The sequence below is a fragment of the Varanus komodoensis genome, unplaced genomic scaffold (assembly GCF_004798865.1).
Source record: "Varanus komodoensis strain SLA01 unplaced genomic scaffold, ASM479886v1 scaffold59_1, whole genome shotgun sequence".
NCBI classification, from domain to species: domain Eukaryota; kingdom Metazoa; phylum Chordata; class Lepidosauria; order Squamata; family Varanidae; genus Varanus; species Varanus komodoensis.
Window position 1 is genome coordinate 129723 of NW_025336221.1, and position 25737 is coordinate 155459.

The window sequence follows — 25737 nt, forward strand, 5'->3', positions numbered from 1 at the left end:
CACTACCACAGTCCATTGCCTCCTTCTCCTCCATTGCTGCTTCAGGTTTAGGGAGACCCAGTCAAGGATCCTGGCCTCACATTCAGTTTGACCCTTAGTTGGCCCATGTGGAAATTTAATTTTAGACCCACCGTTATTAAAATGATCAATAAAGCATTATGACTCAGCCTTTGGCATCAGAGGCACTGATTTTATCTGCAGATTGCAGAAAAGTACATTTGCAAGGCTGTTTCCCCCACCGTCATCCAAAGCTTAGAAGCACTCTAACAAACAGCTGAGTATGTAGCAACACTATTTCTGCACTTGCCACTTCATACTGCAGATGGGGAAAAGGCAACATCCAGGTTTTTCCGAAACTAGGGGAAGTTACATTATTCCTGGTGAAGGGTTGCTAGTCCCCATGAGCAATGCAGGGACACTTGTCCCTCCTGCAGGAAGGAGCATTTGCCAGGCGTCTTTGAGGAGCGCATTAAGAGAAGTCATTCTCTTGAGTTTCCCCTTCCTCTGCTATAAGGGGTAGGATACTCTCTTAAGACCAAGGGCCAAATTTTCTTTTGGAGAAGCTCCCGGGGGACATATTCCAGCCAAAGGCAAACACAAGCAGAGCTGGAAGCAAAAGGAGCAAGACCAAAAGCACAAAAAGTGCCAGCGCGCTGCAGCTTAAAGCTCTTTCTGCTGATCCTCATGAGAGGCATTTCAACTTTTCAGAACTGGGGGGATGGACAGACTGCAGACAAAACAACAAAACCAATAACAGGAAATCCCCAAGTGTTTGGGGTACTTTGTAGGAAGGGTGGGATACTGTGGCCTTCTGGGAAACCCTAAAGGGATGGATTTCAACTCTGGGTTTGAGGTTCCCCACCCCAGTTCAGAAGTCGTTCCAGTAATTCCAGTTAGAAAAGTAACCAGCACATAACAGATGGAAGAAAAGGAAGAACCCAGTCATGACTGTGTATTGAAGACACATGCCTAAGTGTGTTAAAATAATTATTTAGAGGTGGGGCTTCCAAAGAATGCCTCTCCACAAGAGTCAAGAGGCAGCACTAAACCATCTGCTTTTAAAGCCATCTACTTTTAAAACCATCTCTTTTTCCAGGGAAGAAAACCCTCTGAATGGTCTCAGCACTTAACAGAATCAATGCTTCACAAGGAATGAGATGATGTGACAAATACCACTCACCAGAAAAAATCCACAGATTGACAAATCCAAATATCATTAAAAAGGAAAGCAAATGAAGGCAGGGAGGGGAAATAAAATCTAAGTTAGAGAAGACACAGCATGGTGAAGTAGCCAACTAGTTTCAACTAGGAGAGGCGTCATTTAGCTAATGTGAAGTAAGCAGAACTAGTTAGCTGACATTTAAACAAAGCTGTATTTACATTTTTACAAACAGGTGTTCTTAGGACATTGCTTGGATTGTTGGCACAGCATCAGAGACACTGACATGACAGTGTAAACAAGTAAGGGTAGCAGTCAAAATATTAATTCTTAAGAGATAGAAAAGGGTCCCAGGAAGAATTTTTTGGAGGGGAAACAGAATCAGTGTGAGAGAGGATCAAATGTTACAGTCATGACTAGAATTAATGCAAATGGAAGATACTAACAAAATAGGATACAACTATATGAAATCACTGGGGAGAAAGCAGGGCAAAAGAAAAACAAAACAGGAGTTTGCATTCTATGATAGTTATGCCTTCTGTGTCCCAGCTCTTATCAATACACTATCTCTATCTCTGTCTCTCTTTACCTCTGCACACCCACAGACTTTTTGTACATGTATAATGCATGTCCTGTGTTCCTCAGCAGTATTTTGTTCTAACACAATATTCCCCATGAGCCTTGATGCAGTGCCAACAGCACAATATGCTGCCTCTACGAAAGGGACAGGGAGAGGTAGCTTTACTGCTGTTTGCCTCTCCTGCAACGTGGATGTGGGCAACCTCCAGCAAAGGGGAGGAAAAGCGCACAGCCAAAGAACAAAAAGCCAAAGGGAAAATGAAAGAATTTTGAGCTCAGGGGATTTGCTGGAAACAGAATGGAGCGCAGAGTTGTTCTCGCTGTGCAGAAATCCATTCCAGGTTACACTGCCCCCACAAGTGCTCTTCATTGCAGCAGTATAATTTGGAGCGGGGTTCTTTTGTTGCTACCCTTGTTAAAAAGCAGGAGGTCCTTGCCAATCTACTCCAGGTCACTCAGAGGTCTACCAGATATGCAATCTGTCTTCCCATGAATTTAAAAATAACCACTTGTTAATGAATTACAATTAAAACTTAGTTTATCTGAACCCCATCACACCAGTATAGCTGGGTATTTGTAGCTGATCTGATCAGCAATTTGCAGGTGGATCCAAAACCAAACCAAATCCCCACTACACAAAGAGAAAATGCTCATGAAGGATACATCAACATACTTTGAGGTCAGCTTCAATGTATTACAATAGTTTCTACTGAACTACAATGGTAACCATTCACTATGAAAAAATAGTGTTATACTCATGAGCTCTTTCATGGAAAGAAGGTACAGTTACCTATGAGAATGGTAGTATTCTCTTTTGGTAACAGCTGAAAACAAAACAGTAAAATTTCTTACCCTTCTTTGCCAAATTCTCCAACCTTCAGTGCTTCACCCAAAGGTTCTTTCCCAAGTTTGGTCAAATTCATTTTGGTCTCGAGAGTCATTAGGAAAGATCCATTGTAGGATATTTCCAAATCAATCCAAAGTCCTAGAATTTTAAGAAAGCAACATTTTAAGTACTACTGGCAACACCACACACAGCCAAGAAACTCAGCCACAGCCTATGTCTTCAGACTGATCCCTGCAACTTACATCACATTCCTTGCTTCATCACAAGCCAAGGCTATCCTTACTAATCAAACAGCTGTTTAGATTTATGACACAAGCAGGTGGGAGTATAATCCAGTGGCCTTAGGCATTTCAGTGCTTTAATGGTACAGATGATATTTGCCACATTGACCTCAGAAGCAAGGCAATACCACATTTCACTAGACTAACTTTGTGTGGTGTTCTTGGAGAAGACTCCCGAGAGTCCCTTGGCCTGCAAAGAAACCAAACCAGTCATTCCTAAAGGAAATCTACCCTGACAGTTCTTTAGAAGGACGGATACTGAAGCTGAAGTGCAAATACTTTGGCCACCTAATGAGAAGGAGGGACTCATTGGAGAAGACCCTGATGCTGGGAATGATTGATGGCAAAAGGAGGAGGGAATGGCAGTGGTTGAGGTGGCTGGATGGCATCACTGGGGCAGTGGATGTGGGGCTGAGTGGACTCCAGGGGATGGTGGAGGACAGGAGAGCCTGGAGGAAAGTTATCCATGGGGCCACAAAGAGTCAGGCATGACTTTGCAACTAAACAACAAAAACAAGCTTTTGCCGGAAAAGAGGAAAAAACCGTCATTCCCTTGCAACAGGAGTAAGCAGAAGTTAAACTGAGATCTATTTGAAGATCTCAGGGCAAGTTGCAGTAAATCAGCAAGAGTCTTCAATTCCCACCAGCACAACTACTTCCTCAGTTATGTTGATGAACTCAAGAAAGCTTTGGGGAAAGTCCTGTTCTGGAAGTAAAAACAAAATTGTTGACTTCAAATATACTAATTTTATTGTAAGTGTATTTCTTTTCCACCTGGGCTCTGCTGGTAGATCCTGAGGTTCAAGTAAAAAGCAAAACTGAGAGCCAGTGTAGTCTAGTGGTGAGAATGTTGGACTGGGCTCTAGAAGATCAGGGTTCTAGACCCCACTTACCTCTGGGTGACTCTGGGCTAACTCTCAGCCTGACCACAGGGCTGTTGTGAGGATAAGACTGAGAGCAGGAGGAGGACTATGTCAGCCCCCTCGAGTTCTTAGAAGAAAAAAAGGCAGGGTATAAAATAAACCAACAAATAAACAAATAAAATCAATGTAGCAAAGCCTGAAATCTGTCCACCCATGTCCCCAACTTAAAAGCTGGTCCAATCAAAAGGAAACAAGATTTATTTACTGCTTCCTCAGAAATTTCTATTTTGGCCTAAGAACCAAAGTCAATTTAACAGGGACCATATTCTATTGGTGGGTGTCTAGAGACAAAGTGGTTGGGACAAAAATATTTAAAACCTCAAAAACAGAGACTGGCATTTCAAAACTTTTAGAATGGGAGAGAAAACTACACAAAGGTCAGTAAACCACCAAAAGATTAGTGGTTGTGGGAAAGGGGGTGGGAGCTCTCTGGGGAATTTGAGAAGGATGAACTGAGGACTGGACTGGGTCTCTAGGCCTGAGGTTCCCAAACCCTGATTTGATTCACGGATGACCAACCCAAGCAACTAGTGCCTCAACTGGCAAATTTTACTTCCAGTCAGTATCCAGAGGGTCCATGAACCCAGCAAAAGCATACATTCAACCTCACATTCCTGTCTTCCTCGCTGCTTCTCTGCAGTTCAGCAGATAAGATGCAAAACCATGTGAAGAAAAGAACCCTCCTTATGTATTGTACTGTACACTGGACATTGCACCATGAACAGTATGCAGAGCAGTTCTGCGAAGAAAATGCTGGCCACCAATTCAGTTCTGCAGTCACATTTTTCCTCTGATGCTCCACTCCAAGGCACTCCACTGAAAACCGCTTTACAGTCATTTGTGATGCAGAGTGCTGACTGTTTAGAGTGGCCAGGGCTCCCTGGATGATCTGGGGTCAATCATTGACTCTCAGCCTGACCCACCTCACAGGGCTGTTGTGAGCATAACATGGAAAAGAGGAGGAGGATCCTATAAGTTGCTTTCGGTTCCTTGCAGGAAAAATAGAATAAATCAATCCCTCCCCTCAATTCCTTTTGGCTACCCCTTTGGCCCCAACAGGAGTGCTTTCTGTTCCACTGCCTTATGAGGGTCTCCCTGTGTTTCTGGAGCAGCTTCTGGAGACCAGAAGCAGCTCCTTCTGGAGAGAAAAACAGAACTGTGAAGAGAAACTGAGTGCTCCAAATCCAGCTGCACATGCAGAACTGCACAGACAGATCTAAAACCAGGTCCTAATGCAGAAATCCTTCCAACATCCATTTGCTATTAGCTTCATCAAGGCACTCCCTGGGACAGGGAGGAGATGAAACTCATCCTCAGCATCTCCAGGTAAAGCAGCAAGTGGCTGCTGCCAGTCAGGGTCTGTGATACTGAGATAGATGGTCCCAGGGTCTGACTCAGTGGAAGGCCACTTCCTGCGTTCAAAACACATTTATAACAAGCTGCACAGAACTCCTTCCCATTGTGCTGTTTCGTTTTCCTCTGTGCTACCACCTCGCAATTTTGAAGGAGGAAGCTTTAGAAAACATTTAAGAGGCTGAGAGTTAAATGGCCACTTAGACTCAGAAATCTGAGCCTTCTGTGCAGGAAATGAAGAGCAGCAGTATTTCAGTGTTTTTGTGATGTAAGGTTTAAAATGCAGCTGGAAGAAGTAAGTTTCTTTTATACACACAAGCTGCTGAAGACGCCACTGACTGCAACACCGATCACCCTTCAGAATGCACTCTTGACACCTGCAGCCTGCATTTAGCGGGTATGTGCAAGAGCTGTCTCGTCATTTCCTCTCTTTTCCCCATCTGATCTCAGATTTGGAAGAGCACATAAGAAGCTGCCTTATGCAGAATCAGGCCATTAGGCCATCATTGACACTGGCTGTCAGCAGCGCCCCGAAGGGGCCAGGTAAGAGTTTTTCCATCCCTACCCAGAAGTGGAGGGATCAAACCTGGGACCCTCTGCACGCAAAACTGGTGTTCTACCACTGAGCTACAGCCCAAACCGCAGGGCTGAGTGCACCATGCAAAGGTTTTCCATTAGTTTCAGTCCGCATGCTAGCCTGTGCCGGTGTTTCAGCAAGGTGTTTGACCTCCAGTGAATCACAATGTAATTTTTCAATTACTTTTCTTGAACTGAACCCTTCCTCCAAGTTGCTCAGGGTGGCACCCTTGATCCCTCACTCCTTTTACCTCAACAACCACTCTGTGAGGTAGATTAGGCTGAGACAGTGACTAACCCAAGATCACTCAGCAATGTTTGCCGTGGCAGGGTGAGAGGAACGTGAACCCAGATCTTTCCCAATTTAAGTTGAACTACCTAACTCCTACAGGCTTTCTGTCTAGATAGAAACAGGCAGAAGTTGCAATCAAAATAACTGTTTGCTCTAGCAGAACTCCAGTATCTGTGTTGGAAATCAAATGTGCCAGATTACCACAGCATCCCCAACACCAAGTATGCTCCAATTTTACAGTTTACTCTATTGTGCTACTGAGACTCTTTCAGCTCTCACAATTCTGCAAAAACAACCTTTTTCTTCATTAAAGAACAGTAAGTTCTTTAATGAACACCAGCCCATTAAAAACAGTCTTTATGCATCTCAAGGCCAGCCCCTCACAAGTTCAAATCTCTTTGGATACACAATTCAGGATAAGAAGATATATTTTCCATTCACTGGTACAAAGCTCATAATCACTAAAATTCTCAAGCATTTAAGGCACGGGGAGGAGGTAGTGAATAGCATAAAGATTTACCAGCCACTGAGAAACCTTTGTTTGGCATTCTACTTCTTTGAATGATTTCAGAGTCAGCAACGTATTACATATTCTGCAATATGTTTCACTGCAAAGAGGAAATTTGCTATACTGAATCATCAATAGAATACATTATTTTCCCAGAATGGAAAAAAAATGGGATTTCTCTTTTAAAAATCCTACATCTTCCAATTGACCACAGTGAAAATATGCTGCAGAATAACATGGGAGCAACAAAGTCTATTAAAGCAATAGCTGAAGTTTCATTAGCTTATTAGACTGCTTTCAGACATGGCCTGGACAGATTTTTTTTTAAAAAAAAGACAAGCCAGACTTGTTACTTCTAAAATGCATAGTTCTGAGGGATTTTAAAGTGCCACAGTATGATGAGTGTGCATTTGAGCAATCTTTGTCCAGATGGACACACATACTGGCAATATCAAATGCAGAATTACCCTTTGATTTCAACTGGTGAAACAAAAAAGCACCACAAACGGCAGGATTCCACATGAATCTGTAGCCTTAAGCTGCCACTTATGCAATCAGTGAGTCAGCATGCTCCAAATACCAGCAATACTTTTAAACAACATAATGAATTAAGAGAAGGAAACAATGCAACCAGGTTATTAAGAGCGGATATTGTCTTTCCCGCAGCATGGATCCAAATTTCCTAATCTTAATAAGAGGGGAGGCAAAACAGGTGCCCTGTACAAGACAGCCTCTTAGAAAAATAAAATGGTATGATCATTATCAGAAGATGGATGCATACTTTTTAGAAAGCTGAAGGTAGCATGATAAAAGCTTTTCTTTCCCTTCTGCATACCAGTCTTCCCCAATCCAGTGCCCTCCAGTGTGTGGCAGCACAACTCCCAACCCCACCCAGCCCGATACATCCTCAGGGCACCAGGCTGGGGAAGGCTGCTGTGGTCATCTAACCATTTGTTTGTTTAATACCTTTCTTCATCTGAAAACATAAATATGCATAACTAGACAACAGCAAACCACAACAGGTATTATCTGGAAAGGGGCTGAAGGGTTAATGCATAAGAGGGCAACCACATCTTCACACTACAGGTGGGTGACTTATGCTATGACTCCATTAAGCTAGAAGGTAATGATTATGATTTTGGCTGCAAAAGGTCCTAGCCCTAAAATTCCACATGGGGAAATGTTGCCATGGGAGGCTTTCTCTGTGAGGTCAGCTGATAGCAGAGGGGGGAGAGAGAGAGAGAGAGACAGAAAGAAGGGGGGAAGGGGAGAGAGAGCGCACGTGCAAGACAGACCAACTGAGGGAACATGACCCACCTACAAGTTTTCCTGCACTCAACTACAATTATATAGGGAAGATTATCTACCCCATAATTTCAGCATCTTTTCCTGCTGGCTGTGTCATACCATTTGCTGGCATAATACCCACATGATCCTCAGGGAGCTCCAGTCCAGAAATGACCCTCCTTCAAATACTGTCCTCAACTAAAAAAGGAAGGCACCATGAGCTATTTGTTGTCCTGGTTCTGTGCTCTCCTAAGGAAAACAGGATTCCCCTTACCTAATGCACATGTGCATAGTCTTAAACCTCAAGATGAACCTTTCTCTTTCAGGATACAGTGACAGAAGCACTATAATACCTAGTAAGAGGAACTGCTGCACAAACAAAATAAGCCAATAAATAGATAACTACATAAATCTAACAGCTTTTTCCTCTGTGGCTACAATACTACTGGGTTTCTTTTCAAGGGGGAAGCATTTACATAACAAGCCTTAAAAATCAAACCTGTTACCTTTAGAATCAATAGCAGGCTTGTGGGCTTGAAGTATTTTCGGCACCGCAATCCCCATGTCCAGTTCAGTTAGTGTTAGCTCATTCATGAAGTATGGCAACTAGGGAGTAAAACGAATGGGAAAGACAGTGGTGTTACACGTATTTTGGCTGCCAGACTCTAATGAGCCTACAAGAACAACTGCAAGAATCAGTCTGTGCAAACCTCCAGGCTCAGGCACTCTCCGCACCCCTCTGCACCTGCCACAAAACCAAGTGAAGGAACAAAACAGAATTCAGTTTCACTATAGCAACTGATACATGAACCAGAAACTTCAGTTTAAAAGAATCCTTGATCAATCGCTAAACAAGCCAACAATAAAACCTGGATTAATTTACTGGCTTATTTAGTAAGCTAGTTTGTTTTAAACCCTAACCCCTGGTATGTATCTAACACGTCAGGGATTTGCTAAAGTGAAACTAAATTTCAGAGGACTGCTAGAAGGGAAGTGAGGAGCAGAGACTCTTTTCTGTTTGTAGAATTCTCATTAAATTATGGTAACATACAAACATTTCCCTAGACTACAGGGATCCTCTTAAGCCATGTAGCATAGACTTAGAAAGCTGTCTCTTCTGGTCTACCTGGCAAGCTTCTGGGTAGCTACGTTCTACTCACTAGTCACTACCATTGTCTTCCTCGGTTCCCTGGGAAGACAGCAGGTGGGATAAGATGCAACATGGCATTTGTTTCTAGTGGGATGCTTCCCTGTTCTTTGTGGTGCCCAAGCTTTTAACTACTGCCTCTATCTCTCCAGCTAGTGATGGGTGGCCAATGAGGCAACTACAGCTGAGTACAGCAACAAATACCAAGAGAACTGTATGATAGTAAGAATAAGCGCATGGTGAGAACAACTAATTACGCTAACCTGGTTAACTCTGCAAAAAGGTTGGCAGCGCTAGCAGACTATCACATCATGTACCAATGTGCATTCAGTATTCAGTGGTGATAAAGAGTGAATGCAGCAAAAGCTTCTGCTGTGCTCAGGATGGTGCCTCTGCAGCCAGAACAGCATGCTGCAAGTGGACGGATGCAGACCCCACCACACAGGCAAATATATAGGTTAGGGTTTGTAAGCTTGGGGGAAAAGAGACAAAATCGTATTTGTGCAATCAAAAGACAGAGTGCTTGGTGCTTGAACAGCTGGGGATGGAGAGAGATAAGAGCCACAGAGCTGCTTCACTGGCTCTGCTGAAAGACCAGCAAGGTTTGGCTCCTCTCTTCCTTGAACCAGTTCTATTCCAGCTGGTCAGTACAAGAACTTTGGAAACTAAGACGGAGCACACAGGTTTCTTCCTCCTTCCAATCCCTTTTCCTTTGTGTCATGACTGTGAGATTGAGGAGCAGCTATGGCAAATGATTACATGAAGGGCCAAGTAAGGGCATGGTTCAAGGGAAAACAGGCTGGGAAAGAGCAAGGAAGGGATGACTCCGATACCAAGGCGCAAGAGAACATCCTTCAACCACACAGCTTGGAGCTGGGCATTTTATTCTTCCTTGAAGAATCAAAACTGGAGATGCTTGGAAAAGGGTTGTAGTAATACCTTGATTTTGCTGAGCTTCATTTGTATCTTCTTGGAGACCATGTCAGACCAGTATTTTTCTCCCAAGAAGTCCCAAAAGATCCTTGCAAGCAAAGCATTTACCCATGCTTCCTGCTCCTCTTCTTCACAACGGGAATCCGGCAACTGGTGAGAGAGAGAAGTTTTTCCACTTATAGTAATCTTCCCAATATTGCTGAAGTTATACAGTTTAACTTTGGCTGCATCTAGCAAGGAAACTGCATAGCACATGTAACTGACTAGTGCAAACCTGTTTATAAAAAGGATATAATTTGATCTGCCCACCAGCATACAAAACCTAAGTGTTTCATGCTCATTATTTCAAATATTTCCCAAAGTTGCCAGTCTTCTGTTTGAGAGTGAGGGGGTATTATAGCAAATGGAGAAGAGCTGGCCAGTGGCAGAAGAAAGAGTTGCTGCAACTGTGGAGGCATCATCAGGAAGCCAGGGAAGGACTTGTGCACCTGGTCTCACAGCTGCACTGAACCCTGAATGCAAGCTGCCAATGACCCAGGAAATCAGGAAGCCTAGAGCAAGGGTGATCTGAGGCGCAGCCAGTGGGGCTGCCAGATCTGAGGTATTTTTAACAGAACTGGGCAGATGGGGCAGGAAAGCAGTTGGTTGCAGAGGGAGAAGCACCAGAGGCACTACAGCCCCGTGGGCCGATCACTGGAGCAGACTAGCCAAGAGGGGCACTGTATTCATGTCCCACTTGTCGGCTGCCGCCCCCGTGGCTTTTGGTGGGCTTCCGAATAAAAAGAGAATGGTAGACTTGGCATGGTGCTCAAAGGTGGGAGCATCTGTATGGGGGCAACTTCTTTAGTCACAGCAAGATCTTTAAGGAGCAGCTCACTCTGCTGGGGAAGGAGATAAAATTTTCAAAGCAATACTTACGAGCAGACCCTCTGACTGCCATTGAAATCTGAGTGCAATCGTGAAGGACGTAACTCTCTACGGTTACGACATGCTCTACTCTTGCTGCTATACTAATGGACTGGGGCCAGTCCTGCTCTTCTTGACTATGCATATTTTATTACTTTTTAAGGTAACATCACTCCTGATTCTTGGGACAACCCTGAATTAGGCCCAGCAAGCCTGGTCATGTCCTCATTCATTCATTCATTCATTTATTCATTCATTCAACACTTTTGTATGCCGTCACCACATGCCTTGGCATCTCCGGACGGCTCAAAATACATACAATTAAAAACAATAAAACAGTCTTTATAAATAGCAAATTCAGTAAAAGATTATATAAGGACAAAAAATGAAAACAAAAAGAGTGACTGTTCAATGATAAAATATTAGTTTTTTAAAAAGCGATTAAATAAAAAGGTTTTACTTGGTGCCGAAAAGAATATAAACTCGGCGCCAAGCACACCTCTCCAGGGAGCACATTCCATAATCTGGGCGTCACCGCAGAGAAGGCCCTGCTCTGGGTAGATGTTCTTTTTATCTCCTTTAAAGAGGGCTCCCGGAGCAGAGCCTCTCCCGCAGATCTTAAGGGCCTGAGGGCATGTAAGGGAAGAGGCGCTCCTTCAGGTATCCTGGTCCCAAGCCATTCAGGGCTTTATAGGTTAAAACCAGCACCTTGAATTGGGCCCTGACTTCAATCTGAAGTCAGTGTAGCTGGTAGAGGACCAGGGTTATATGAGAATAATGACTGGTCCCCGTCAGCAGTCTGGCAGTTCTGTTCTGTACTAGCTGAAGTATCCAGACCATTTTCAAAGGCAGCCCCATGTAGAGCGCATTACAGTAATCCAACCAGGAGGTTACCAGAGCATGAATCACCGTTGCTAGGCGGTGCTTGCCCAGGTAAGGACACAGCTGTATGTATATGGGAGCTTGGAAGGAAGGATTTAACACAGGCATGAAGAACCTCCAGTTGTATCTGTTGATAGGTAACCACATAAATTTCCTCCGTAAGGGGTCTCATTGCCCTGACAACATAGCACGGAAACCAGTGAACAGAAAAAGTAGAAAACATTCACAAGGTGGGCAGAGCTCTGCAAAGTCCATCGAAAATATACCCTTCCCAGCACCACAGTACCAGCAGTGAGAAACCTCTTGTACCCCACCAAAGTGTAAGCACAGCCACCATATTTCAAGACAAAATGGGGAGATCATATACGTCACCTTCTTCATAGCTGTAGGGCTGCTGTCAGCACTTTGAACTGGACTAGCAACAGGGCTCGTGTGTTCTTGTGGAATGCACTTTGCCATATACACGTTGTAGTCGAGCAACACTTTTTGCCTCAAGCTGGCTGCCAGTTCCTTCTGCTTTGGCTGAGAGAGGATTTCTTCTGTGCTTCCTTTGCTGCTGCTACGGCTGTGTGTGAGAATTCCAGACTGGCTATTGGATCTACTGTGTGCTGGCAAGAATCCTAAATGCAGGTAGGGGAAAGCTGCCATTAATAAGTCATCAAATACAAAACTTTACGTCCATGAAAGCCAGAAATTTAGCATCCAAATACAATGCAAGACCAGAGCTGCAAGTTAGCACGGCACGACGAGAAGTGCACATGTGGTTTTAGCCCCTTCTTGCAGATGGGAATACAATACCTTCAAGGCTCCTATATACTGTAATTCGTCTGTTATGTAACCACACTTATAACAGTGGCATCACTTTCCCAAAGGTGTGGAAAGTTACCATAGTATGCTTTTTATCTCTGTAACAGATTCCACAGTGTCCTAAGGCAACTGGCTAAGAAGGTTGCCAGGGCATCTTTTTCAAGAGTTAAAAAGTATATATTCTTAAACATGTTTTGGTAAGTGCAAAAAAGACAGAAAATTCCAAAAAGGCAGACAAGGTCGCCCATGCCTGCCTGCTTATCTGAGCAACGAAACCACACTCTCCAGTGGGAACAGGGAAGGGCTATGTACCCACATAACATGAAGAGAAAGTTCCACAAAGCCCCAACCAACTTCCTTTAACTTCTGATGAAACACAGTCTAACTCTGTCCTGATCTAAGTGTTACATAACTGCCATATTATGGGCTGAATCCAAGCTTGGGTATGTAGACTATCCAGCTTTCCTGAGCAAATTTTGAGGGTGGATGGAGGAGCTCCAGGGAGGAAGGAAAATTGCCCCCTCCTGGCTCCTCTAACAAAGCTTCTTCTATCATTAGAATGACACCACTGGATACAACCCTAAGTGCTCAAAGGTTCAGTTATGACCCGCATTTTAGATCTATTATTCTATGTTTTATCACAGCTAACTCAAGTGTCTTGGAAGGGCACAAGCCATCAAAAACATTTTGTTCTACAAACATCCCAAAAGAGGGGGAAATTATCTGTAACCAAAGAGGAAGGATAAGATAAAGGAGTTTATTAAATATTAATGGCAGCTTGCCACATTGGATTTTAGAATCACAGATCTCAGCCAGTTAAATCTTATGTTTCTTGCTAATGTAACTTCAACTGGGCTCCTGCTTTTCCTAAATATTTCTTTTGAGACAGAATGACACATATCTAATCATACAACAGCAATCATGGTATGCATCACTAATGACACGGATTTAAAAAAGCAGCTGAAGCAGCTCTTGAAGAGACTACTGCACCAAAATACTTCAAAACTGAGTGTCCAAACATTTACAAGTCCCTTCATAGACAAGCTTTTAAATTTTGTCTCCTTCTAGAATATGCAACTCCAATGAATCTCTAATAAGCTGATTTTTTTTTTTTTTTTTTTTTTGGGAGCTCACTTTTAGAGGTCTTAATAGCATGAACAAAGGATTACCTACCTGGCTTGTTTCCACATACCGCAATTGGCTTTTTCCCTTCAGCTTTCAATCTGGAAGCCATAAGGAATCTCCTAAACCATTCTTCCTTCTCCCTACCAGTCCTTCCAAATAGATAAAGTACTTGGTCCTTCTGGGTAAAGGACTTTGTTCCATCCTGAGATTGCTTCCTGGATTCTTCACTGTTTAGATCTACTTTTTCTACAGGTGGCTTCTCTTCTGAGGCCTCTTTATCAATCTGAGCTTTAGCCATGAAATCATCTTGTTTCCCAAGCTCAATGCAAATAGGATACTTTTTATTCCAGATTCGTTTTCGAGCTAAACTTTTGGGGACCAGATGAATCTGGAAAACAAGTTAGTTAGTTGGTTTCATGATTTAGTTTCCTGGCCAACCTCACCTGAATAGGAATATAGAATAGCATGCATTAATCAAACATATAACCAACTGCAAAGACCACCACCCATAATAACTTAGAACAGGTATGATCTTTCTGAACTTCTCTCAGGGAAAGCTCCAGCTTTGTCTAAGAGGTTTTTAAAAGCTTGGGATAAACTAGACCCAGCTGCCTCAGCCCTTGGCCCATTCCCAGACTTTCCTGTTGAGGCTACTTCTCCTCTCTTGCAACAATATCACTTTGGAAAATCAACTATAGGGAACACTGACAGAAACTAGTGCTGACAGGAGCCAATTTTGAGTGGAGGCAAAGTTCAGGGAGCAGAGAGTGGCTCATTTCTTAACATGGTTTGGGTTTTCCAAGGTAGGCGAGGCAGGGATAACTGAGATGGGTTCCCAGTCATTTCAACCTGAATAGGCTAATACATTGGCAAATGCATGGGTCTCAGGTTACTTATAATAGCATGTGCAACAGCCCTGAAAGCAGGTATTATGTCAAACTTCTTTCAGCCCAAAGACTAAGTGCCATTTCTGAGATCTTGGGGGCAGCATTCCAGTGGCTGGTGGGTCGAAGAGCAAAAGGGACAGAGCCAAAAATATCAAACATATTGATATATTTTAGCTTAAAGCTTTTACTACCAGTAATTAACCCTTGGGAGAGGCATCCAAGCATTTATAATAGGAAAAAAACTTCAAAAAATCCAGGAAACCACCAAATGATCAGAGGTCAGGAAACTGGGCAGGGTTGGTCTTGGCCCACAGGGCTGGAGTTTGACATCCCAACTCTAAAGCAATCAATTACATACTTTCACTGTATTTACTTACACCAAGCTGCAGGAATCAGATTTCTTGCTAATTACACTTGGCCTGTTCCATGCTTGTCTAACGATCCCCAAGAAAACCCTAGAACTTAGTATAAGTCTCTATGAAGCCCATTCTTCATAGATGCAGAACTGTTTGGATTTGACATTTAAAGTTTAATAAGAAGGCCCAGAAGCAAGAAAAGTGCTGGCTCCTTTCTGCCCGAAATTTTTACAAAAAAATGTTGAAACTTAAAACTAATGCCAGAGGGTTTGCCTTCCCTTCTAGCTCCCATTCCCTTTCTGTTTTATCTTTCTGACTGTAAACCTGAGGGCAGGAACTGTCACATTCCTGACATTTGTAAGTCAGCCCAGGAGGCCCCCCCCCTTTTTTTTGCTGAAGAGCAGGGAGAATTCCTTCAAAAAAATACAATTACAGTCCACAAATGATAGGAAAAAAACCCAGTACTACATCTAGGTGAACAGACACTCCTATGCAGTGTTTCTACCTGAATAGCTCCCACCTGTGGCCTCATACTGATCAAATCATGCAATCTTACTGGTTTGAAGTATTTTTAGTCATAAGTTCTGATTTCCCCCTGTTTAAATACCAAGACCAAAAACTGGGAAAGAAAGAGGGAGAAAGATATAGATAGCTCCAAAATGGGGGCAGGGGAGGAAAGAAGGGAGAAAGCAACCTTGTTAAAAAGCCAATCAGGGCAGAAGTAGATACGAAGGCAGGCACAGGGATAGCACTGAAAAGAGAAAGCCCATCTTTCTTTCTCCCCCTTAATACCTAGGAATACTCAACATACTATTTGGAAGGCAAGAAAACTCTCAGCATAATGATGTCACACTCTGAGAATCCATAAATACTATGAGGCAAATGGGTAGTGAAAGCAAAGCACAAGGATCATATATAGGCAGGAGTCCATGCCATTCATAATGGCTAGTTCTGTTCCCTTTCATAGTGAAACACTGCAACAGACTAAACAATTTTAAAATAAACACTCCCATCAACACCATATGGAATTTACTAATAGATATTAATTGAACTTACCTTACTCTCCGTAAGATCATAAATTTTCTGGCTAATATAGGTGACATCAGGCTTTGTTTCATTGTAAACAGCCCTTCTGGAAATATTTTTGTTGGGTTTTGAAAGTCTCAAAGTACTTCCCTCAAGTCTCACGTAGACAGAGTGAGTCAATGTAGCATGGTACGTTTCTGGATCATAGTTGTGGATCTCGTTCATCCAGCCCTAGCAAATAGATACACTATCAGAAGGCAATACTTCGTTCACAACGGTTCCTAAAAATAATTCGAAATACTAACCACTCTAAGTCTGCCACAAATTCAAGCTATCTTCTATACCTAAAAGATATAGGTATAGAAAGACCTAACATGTTACAGGAATAACTGGTCCTAGAAGATTAACCTCGTTTCTTCTGTAACTTGGATGGGAGACATGTTTAGATATTTGAGCTGGAGATGGCTAGAGCATGTCCATGTCTGGGCAGGCACAAGACTGAGAAGCTACCATGTAATATGGGGTTTCCGAAGTGAATGGGTAATGATGGAGAGAAGAGAAATGAAGAGCAGATGAAGCAATTAGCCTGTCCAGATTTAATAGAAGTTAAGAATAGAAAAGGCAGGTAGGAGTGGTATAGAAATTCTTTGAGGCTTGTGCTTGCTAGCCCTTCTTCTGTCTGTACATCTAGAAGCAACCCAGAAGAAAGTCACCAAGGATTCCTGGCAGTCAGCTCTCCAGAGCCTTATCAAAGGCACTTTCAATCCCCTTGTTTCCTCCTCAAATATCACAAAAAGCACATGAATAACATCACAACGTGGATCTTGTTATCTGACATGTCCTAAAGATCATCCTGAGCTGCTACAAAGAATGATGCAAAGCACAGCAGGGCTTTCCAAATGGTGTTCTCTAAATGCGCTGGACTATACCTCCCAATATTCCCCAGCTGGGAGTTGTAGTCCAACACTTCTGGCAGAGTCCAGGCTTGCTTATGCAATCTTCTAAAAATCAAGGGCTGTTTCACAAAAGCATGGGGACTCCCCACAGTATAGCACTTGGCACATTTCCATGCCTACTGAAGGCAGCAAACCAGCCCCTTTGTGCCCAAAACTCTTGTGTACATCACAGGCCTTCGATCAAGGCACAGGAAGGCATTGTCAGATCACTACAAAGCTACCAGAGGTGCAGCATTAAGACAAAATCTACTTATTGGAAGGAGCAGAAAAAACATCCCATCACACCAGACCACTCTCAAGCAGGAAACACAGTGAGGACTGAAGCAATGTGGTTTTCTACAAAAGATTACATTTGAGACAGCGACACACAAACTTGATTCAGAGCAACCTCCATATTCCAGTCTTTCTTTCCATTTAACTGGATAATGGAATTAGAAGGACCACATACTGTTCCACTGATTTATCACACCTGCTGGCTCAGGGTTTACGGTTAGAGTAACTGGATTAAGCTTTGCCAGTTTAACCACATTAGAATTCCATCCCACGCATCTATTTTCTTCATTAGCAGAAGAACAGCCATTTCTTTTCTTTTGGCACATCAGGTACACATGTGTTGCCCGTATTGTTGGAAATCACAACCTTTTAGTCAAAAATCTCTCAGGTCTCCTAAATCCAATCCCAATATTTAGTCATCACCTAACATCTCTCTCAAGCGACAGATGTGTAATATCCACAAACAGCCATTTTTCCTGTATTATCCACAGCAGAGTTGTCAACTTTCCTAGCCTGCATCAAGCAAAGAACAGCTGGGCTGTTTAAGAGAAAATGGTAAACTCAATTCCTATCCTACCTAAATAAATCTGTCTTTCTTCTCCTTTCCAAATTATGCATTCTCTTTTAGGAACCGCTGAAATTGCTTAGCCTGGGGAAAAACATTTAAGGTGAGACATGATAGTAATCTTCAAATCCAAAGGCTCTCAAGCAGAAAATAGTACACACTTGCTCCAGAAGTCAAGGGAAAAAAAGACAAGGGTGGAAATTGGATAATTTGGCTACATATAGTAAGAATTTCCCTATGGGGAGAGCTGCCTGACTGTGTAACACACTAGCCTGGGACCTTGCTGCTGGAGGTACCAAAGCAAAGGCTGCATGGTTGTCTGCCTGAGGTGCTTGTAGCTGTATTCCACCTCTGCAGATCTTGCATGAAGCAGAGGGTTGGACAAGAATGTTGCCTCCATTTTATATATGAACAAATTTTCTCCTATTATAAAGAGCAAGTTTTAAGGGTAGAACTGGGGGTTACCAGTACTCAGGTCATACTCCTTACAGAGCTAAGCTTCTTTGCTAGATATAGGCCATTAAAAGATATTTCCGGTAAAAGAATTAGCCTGTCACTTCAGAGAGCTGATTAAATAAAATAATTAACACATTAGTATTTAAACTGCCTCCATAGCATTTCAGGATGCTAGACTAGATGAACTCTGGCCTGATCCAACAAGGCATTTCTGTACTTATGCAAGTCATATCATTTGTGTAACGCAAAAATATTTAGGATTGCTACATAACCATTACAACATTGCTCAAGTCATTTTGAAAGTTCAAACACAGATTACAGGCTTTCCACTTTCAAATGCAAATTTACCATTTTAACATCTTACATTTCATATGGTGTCAGCTTACTTTATCTGTCCTGACTCTTATGGTATACAACTTAAAGATAAAAATACCATTTCATGTTTAGTGTTGAGTTCTAGTCTCAGAACCCAATGCTTGGAACATGCTTTAGTAATACAACTAATACGTCACTTTGCATGCGAACAGAAATAAAAAGCCTGGACCTCTGCGAAGTATTTCTGGTACTTCCAGGGTACCACTGCTTGTTCCACATGGGTAGGGCAAATTGGGCCACAAAACTAACTGATGTTCGTACTTGTTTTAAACTAAACACCTGATCCCTCAACCTACTGCAACCTGCCACATAACATTAAGGACAACTCCATGCATTATAAATCCCACATGTGTTGCTGCATCAGCATTCCTGAAGCAAACATGTATATGCAACCACCATACGCTCATCTAAAAATCAGCCTATAGGAAAGGGATCCCTTACAAATTCCATGTGTAAAGTGAAACACATGGAACACAAGGAGCTGCTTTATGCCAAGTCAGACCACTGGGATAATTATTTGTCTGCACTTTCGATTACTGAAAACGCATGCACAAGAGGAATACTGTGCTGCTTTCAACATTAAGAGCTCTGGACATTTGGTTTCATGGAACTAGAGCCCACTGCATTGCATACTCTAGTCCAGCAAACCCCAGCATGGTGCCCTCCGGATGTCTTAGACTTCCATCAGTCCTAGCCTACACAGGTAACAGTCAGGAACGTTGGGAGTTGTAGTCCCAAACACCTGCAGGAAACCAAGCTGAGGAATGCTGTTCTAGTGCATGAAAGTTTATGCCACAATAAATCTTGTCAGACTTTGGTGGGACTTCTTTGTGTTTACCATGAAAGAGTGAACAAGCTGTCCCCTGGAATTTAAAAGCATTGTAAAGTTTAAAAACAATGTCTGAATATTCACTGTATGTGCATGTTTCAAAAATTTCCTTAGATTGTACTGTTAAAAACTAACTTTAGTGTTATTGATTTCATAAAAAGTGTTTTGCTTTGTTATGCAATAAATACATATAACATTATTTATGTCTGATGCCACCTATAGATATATTGAATTAGTCTCAAAAGCATTTGCATTTCATTCTGGACTAGAAAAGGAGAAATTTATAACTGTGGTTTGATTGACTATATTGATCTGTAATAAGACCATAACGGGGTCTTACATTTCTCTGTCACTGCACTTAAGACAAGATCATATAGCACCAGCAGTAAGTATATTGTCCATGGATTACTCTCCATGGGTATTTGAACACATAAATCATATGGAGCAGTGCACACATCTCTGATAAACCTACGTGAAGGGAAACCAAGTACAAAAGTATTATGCAAATCTACCAAGGATAGTACGCAGCAGAGATATGACAAAGGATGTCTAGAATTAGGTGCAATCTAAACTGCAACTTAGGGGCCAAACAAAATACTATAAAAAAAACTATATATATTTGTATATCTGTCCCATTCATGTACATGTGGGGGTGCACTATTTAAATCAAAAGGCACAACTGGGGAACAAAACTGAATCTTCTCGAGTTACGTCAGGTACTTTGTTCCCAGCTTTTTTCCAACAGCAGAAACAAGTTGGGCTAGAAGCACTTGGCTTGACAAGAGTGCAGGCTGGTTAGGTTTCGAGAGGGTTGGGTTCCTTCACCTACACAACTCGTTTCCCGTTAAAGGTAAGACCAACCCACCCCACTGTATAAATAGCTGAGAGGAATGAAGTATTTGTTTTGTGCACCATTTTTAGCAGGAAAATGAGATATAAATATCTAGTTTAGCCTTCAAACAATTATTATAACAGAAGCCTTGATGGAACAAACCAAAGGTCTATCCAGTGGCATCCTGTTTCCCAAAGCAGCCTACCAGATGCCTCTGGGGAGCCTATAAGCAGGCTGTGAGCAGAAAGCCCTTCCATTCTTCTCCCCAGCCACTTCTGCGCAGGAGTGAACTTTCTTTGGTCCCAGAAGTAACAGAGTAACCACTGATAGTCTTATCCTTCATGGATTTGCCTAATCCCCTTTTAAAGCTAGTGATGGATACGACCACATCTATTCCTCTGCTTTGTGTGTTTCACTTCATGCTATGCAGCGATGCACTTCTGCCCTTTTTAAACCAGTATATCTTAACTTTATAATTATCATCTGCTGCGATTTCATGTATTTTTATTGTAATTTGTTTTTGTCTTCCAAGTCACCTAGAGAATATCCTATAAGCAATATAAATAAGACATAGCTGTGTGTTGTTCCCCTCTTACTTGCCTTTTTCTACACTGAAAAGTCCCAAACCTTGTCATCTTTCCTCATAGATCTAGCCACCTGGACCCTCAGAGCAGTGAAACAGTGAAAAATGCAGAAAAGTCTACTCAGAAGCCTAGAATAGTGTGTGTTAATCTTTATAATGTTAGAATTTTGGCTTATGTGAGCCCTGAACACCAAAACAGAAACCAGTGGTGTGGTTGGCCCCAGACATATTGCTGTCTGAGCAAAGGAAAAGTTGGTGCTCCACTCTATGTACAGGAGCTGACCAGACGGGCAGTTGAGCCTGAGTTCAGCACCAGGAGCAGGCCAGTGCACTGCAGCACACTAGCTGAGGGGACTCAAGAAAGTTCACATGGCAGCTCTGTCCTTCCACACCTTGCTACTGCTCCTGCCCCCTAGCATTTGCTGCCTGGAGTGGCATGTCACTCGCCTAATGGTAGAGCTGGCTCTGTCAAATGGGACAGGGGGTCCAACCTTCCCTTTAAACAGTGAGATACTAAGTCAAATGTGGACCCACCCCCACTACCAAAAGAAGCCATTATCCAAACTTTTCTTTCATACCCAAAGAATAATGTTTCAGGTACAACAACAGGACTCCACACTAGAGCTACACTTCTTCAAACATTGTTCAGGAAAACACTGTGTCCAGAAAGTTTTGCCTGGAAACAACATCAAATTTAAGCCACAGCCTTTATCACATAAACATATGGAAACTTGAACAATGCACTACTGTGTGATTGCCACATAGACGATTGAAAAAGCCCTCTTAAAAGAATCAAATCCTAGGGAGCACTGGAAAATTCCTCTGAAGGGAAAAAAATAGGATAAGCCTCTTCCTAAGTTAAGAAAACTAGCATTTCAGTTCAGTACACAAAATTAAGCTCATTCCTTTGCTTGTACAATCCTTCAGCAGAAAAAGAACAGCCGTTATTAAAGATAAATTTTAACACATGCTTTTCCTATAAGAAACTCAATCTCCCACAGTGAATAATGTGTGGGAATAATTACATTTACATCTTGCGACAATCCACAATTTCCCTAGGCCCACAGTTTTGCTGTTAACTTGTACTTATCATGGTAGCAGCACAGTGAAAAGGACAGAAAGTTGGACTTCCTGATTCAGCACCATCCTTCTGTGGTCCCTCTATGATTGTTCTTCGGTGTTTTCGCTTCCAAATGCTGATAATAGATTCTGGATAGCTCCATCCCTTCAAACCTGAACAATTATCTTCCTGTTCCAGAACGAAATGTTTAAAAAAGTCACTGCCAATTTAAACATACACAGTACGCCACTGTATGTGTGCGCGTGCACACACACAGAGAGAGAAAGAGAGAGAGAACTGGTGGGGCCCACCATACTAGTCTCCAGACATACACTACTCATAGCTGCACAGAAGTGTAGTCTGTGTAAGAACTGGGTAATGAGCAATGCAGGCATGTTCAGGCCAGGAGTGGAAGCTGGGGGTAATTACAGAACACCAAGAAAGAGGAAACCTATGACCAAAAGTGGAGGGCAGTATGTGCATGGAATTTCAGTATTAAAATTACAAGGCACCTCACCACTGTGCAGAAGACAGTGACCAAGTGACCCTGCCTGTTCAGCCTGTTTAGCCAGGTGCTCACTGTTGATGGGCCGCAGTCTGGAAGGCTCTTTCTCTTTTGCCCACAGTTGTGCAACAAGGGCAACTCCTGAAATAGAAAGGCAGCTTGACCACCCTTAAACCATCCCTTAAAAAAAAAAGACACCACATGCAAAGGGGTCACAGCTTTTGAACTGTAAGAAGTAGGAAAGAGACAGTAACAAAACCACTGTCTTAGGACAGATTCCTTTCAATTGTGTTTACATTCCAACTGGTTGCAAACTGGATCACACGATTCTTCAGCTGAAGCATTCAAGCATGAAGCCAAAGCTCTTGCTCTGCCACTTTATTTTGGTTCAGACTCACAGAACGGGTAGCAGGGGAAGGGAGAGACAACAGAAGTCACACAAATGTTTGCTAAGTGAGAGTGGAAACAAGACAGTTAAGCAGAACACCAAAGAAAGTGCCTGTGTTTGCGGGGGGCGTGGGGAGGAGGAGGAGGCTGCAGAACAGTAGGATGGAGGCCTATTTTAGAATCCTGTGCCCAGAAGGAAGACAAAGCTCACTGGAAACAGTGTCCCTTGCAAAAGCATTTGGGCTCCAGAAGCATTACTGCAAAACCAAGATCATGGGCAGGAAAAAGGCTGATAAACAATCCACAGGCGCGCTGCTGCCGCCACCACAGCGCCTGTGTACTGAAAAAGCCACAGGAAAAGCCCAACTGTACAAAACCAGCAGTACTTAACAGAAAGGGGGCAGCTATTTAAAATGCAATCCACTTATTCATTTAGCTATATGGTGCTTAATAAGCAAAGACATTCAAAAGAGCAGTTTTCACAGAGGCTGTAAGTTTGGCATAAGACCATTACAAGAATTTCCTAATTTGAGTTTGAATATTCCCATAACATACCTGCTACAGGACATGTTTCCCACTGTGAATTTTCATACACTAAATTTCCATTTGTTTTAACATAGTTGGCCTTGTGCTTAACCAACAGGAAAAAAATGTTACACACGCCTTTCAGCTGGTTCAGTTCATTGATCTCCCAAAAGTGCTGGATACACTCTGAATACTTTTATTCAGGAGTTTCAGGCTGTGCTCCAGCCACACTGGCAGAAGTTCTTCGGCATCATAAACGCTCAGGCACAGCGGCACCCTGTTCCTTAGAAGCACTAATTTGGAGGAGGATTTACTGTTCTCTCCACAACAGGAAGCAAACCCCAATAGCCACTGCTGAGGCTCTTTCACCAATGCTGCCAGTGGGACACAAGGTTTTAGCACTGGCTCCATACTTGGAAATGCTTGCAGCTAGCTGTTCTAAAGCATAACACCACTGCCTAGGATGGGGCATTGAACCCCTCGGAGGCCAAATTCAATTCCAGAGGGCTCGCAGGGGCTGCATTCCAGTGGTGGGAAGGGAAGGGCCAACATGCTACTGTATTCCAGCATAAAGCTCTCGCAGCCAGTAATTAAGCCTGAACAGAAGCATGGCAATCCTGTAGAGTGGAAGCAAAAGCTACAGGAAAGCAGGGTGGGGCTATGGGAAGGGGACGTGGCCCTTTCAGGGACTATGAAGGACTAGATTTGGCCCTGGGCCTAAGGTTCTGCACCCCTGGTTTAGGCTGAAAGGCCTGAGTTACTGCCATGTGCTTGCTTGGGAAGCACTGGCCTCCATGGACTTGTCAGGGCAAGACAAGACAGGCAAAAGCTCTGCCACAATACGGCCGCCAAAAGACTGCCACTGTAAAAACAGCTTAAGATTTAAGGTGGGATTCCTGATCTGATCATGAATCCATGCTGCAAGTCTTTCTCCCCATGCACACCTTGGATGTGTTAATGCATCCCTGCCCCACTTGAGCTATGCTAAGGTATGTCTGTCCTGAAAGTTCTCTCTTTTGTGCTGTGTGTCTTAACATTCAACCCTTTTGTTTTACTCTCATATGCCTCTAGCAAACCGTGTGATCTCTCACTCTCCTCCAAACTGTGTATGTAGCTGATAATTATAAAAATATCTTGTGCAGACTCCTTCTTGGTAGTCCCTTCAGGGGCTACCTACATGCTGCAGTTCAAATAATCCCTTAGCATACGTGTTACAGGCCAGGTTTTCACAGCTATTTCTCATACACTAAATAAACTGTAAATGTTCTTTTGATTGTGCATCCCCAGGGAACTCTCTGGTTTTTCCTTGCAGGTGCCTGGTTTTTTCAAATCACAAATCCCATTTACTCTTGCATTCTAAGCAAGTAGCTTTGCCCAACATTAATACACAAAAAAGAAAAATAAAGGTAGAAGAAGATACATGATTCCTTTGTTTCTCATGTGTACACATTTAAGCAATTACACTCTTCTTCTTTTTGGCCTTTGGAAAAGGAAACAGGCACAGCATTCTCTGAGAAAAATCAGACTTTTAGGCTGTCTTACAGTGTGGGCATGCCAGAGCAGCAGGCTTTGATGTACAATTCATTGACTAACTGTGAAGTTCCCAGGAAGAGCAAGGAAGAGTAAGGCTCAGTTTAAAAGAGGGATGGGAATCACCTTCAGGTGTTTGGTCTACGACTCCCACCATGCCTCGTCACTGGTTATGCTAGCTAGGACTGATGAGAATTGTAGGTTAAAACATCTGAAGGGCCAAGCATTGTTCACTCCAATTTTAAAATGCAGAAATCGAAAGTGAGATGAACTTCCCCTCCCCACTAGGAATTATCCTCCCTCTGAAAGGGACTTCCAAATGTTTTTCTTCTGAAAGAGCACCAACTCAAACTAAATCCTTATCAGGAGAATAAAGCAGGTGGCTGTCCTGATAGAACAGCACAGCAGTGGGGGAGGAGAGGGAGATAAGTCCCACAGAAAGAGTATGGAGATGCCCTCCTGCTCAAACAGACACTCTGGATTCTTTATTGGAATTCAGTCCAAGCCACATTCTAACAGGCAGGTCATGTTGCCAGCATGGATAGCACAGCTGGAGCCTCACAGATGGGGAACCACATGCCAATGCACTGGTGCCGTAAGGGCAACAGGAGCCACCATCGCCAAAGGAGGTGGTAAAACCATTTTTGCATTACCAGATCAGCCCTGCTCCCAAGTGAATCATGCACCTCCATTATAACCTAACTGAGTGTTGAAGTCACACTGTCTGAACTGTGTCGCCACAGAGATGTGGTAAAGCAGTCATTTGACCATCTCACTGGTGTTTTGGACAAGTGGCCATGACAAACGTACAAATTGCAATGGGGAAAAAAACAACTAACTCAACTCATCGTAGCTTGACTGAGCAAGTGATGAAGTAAATGCAGCGAGTGCTTTATCGAGCTTCTATTCCAACAGCGATTACCGTATTGCCGAGTGTAACATTAATTCTCCCTCCACTGCTGGTGTGGCTTGAAGTATATTTATTAT

The 25737-nt window shown here is 42.9% G+C and overlaps 1 protein-coding gene across 3 annotated transcripts in view; it reads right to left on the bottom strand.

Moving 5' to 3' along the window:
- The window catches only part of TEX2 (testis expressed 2), a 92960-nt gene that overhangs the window by 12829 nt on the left and 54394 nt on the right, over window positions 1-25737 (bottom strand). For all 3 annotated transcript variants that reach the window (XM_044449501.1, XM_044449500.1, XM_044449499.1), the window contains exons 3-8: window positions 15905-16105; window positions 13654-13993; window positions 12046-12293; window positions 9892-10035; window positions 8312-8411; window positions 2591-2723 (exon numbers count right to left, since the gene is read on the bottom strand). In XM_044449501.1, the coding sequence (XP_044305436.1) occupies window positions 2591-2723; window positions 8312-8411; window positions 9892-10035; window positions 12046-12293; window positions 13654-13993; window positions 15905-16105 (1166 nt within the window). The remainder of the gene's footprint in view (window positions 1-2590; window positions 2724-8311; window positions 8412-9891; window positions 10036-12045; window positions 12294-13653; window positions 13994-15904; window positions 16106-25737) is intronic.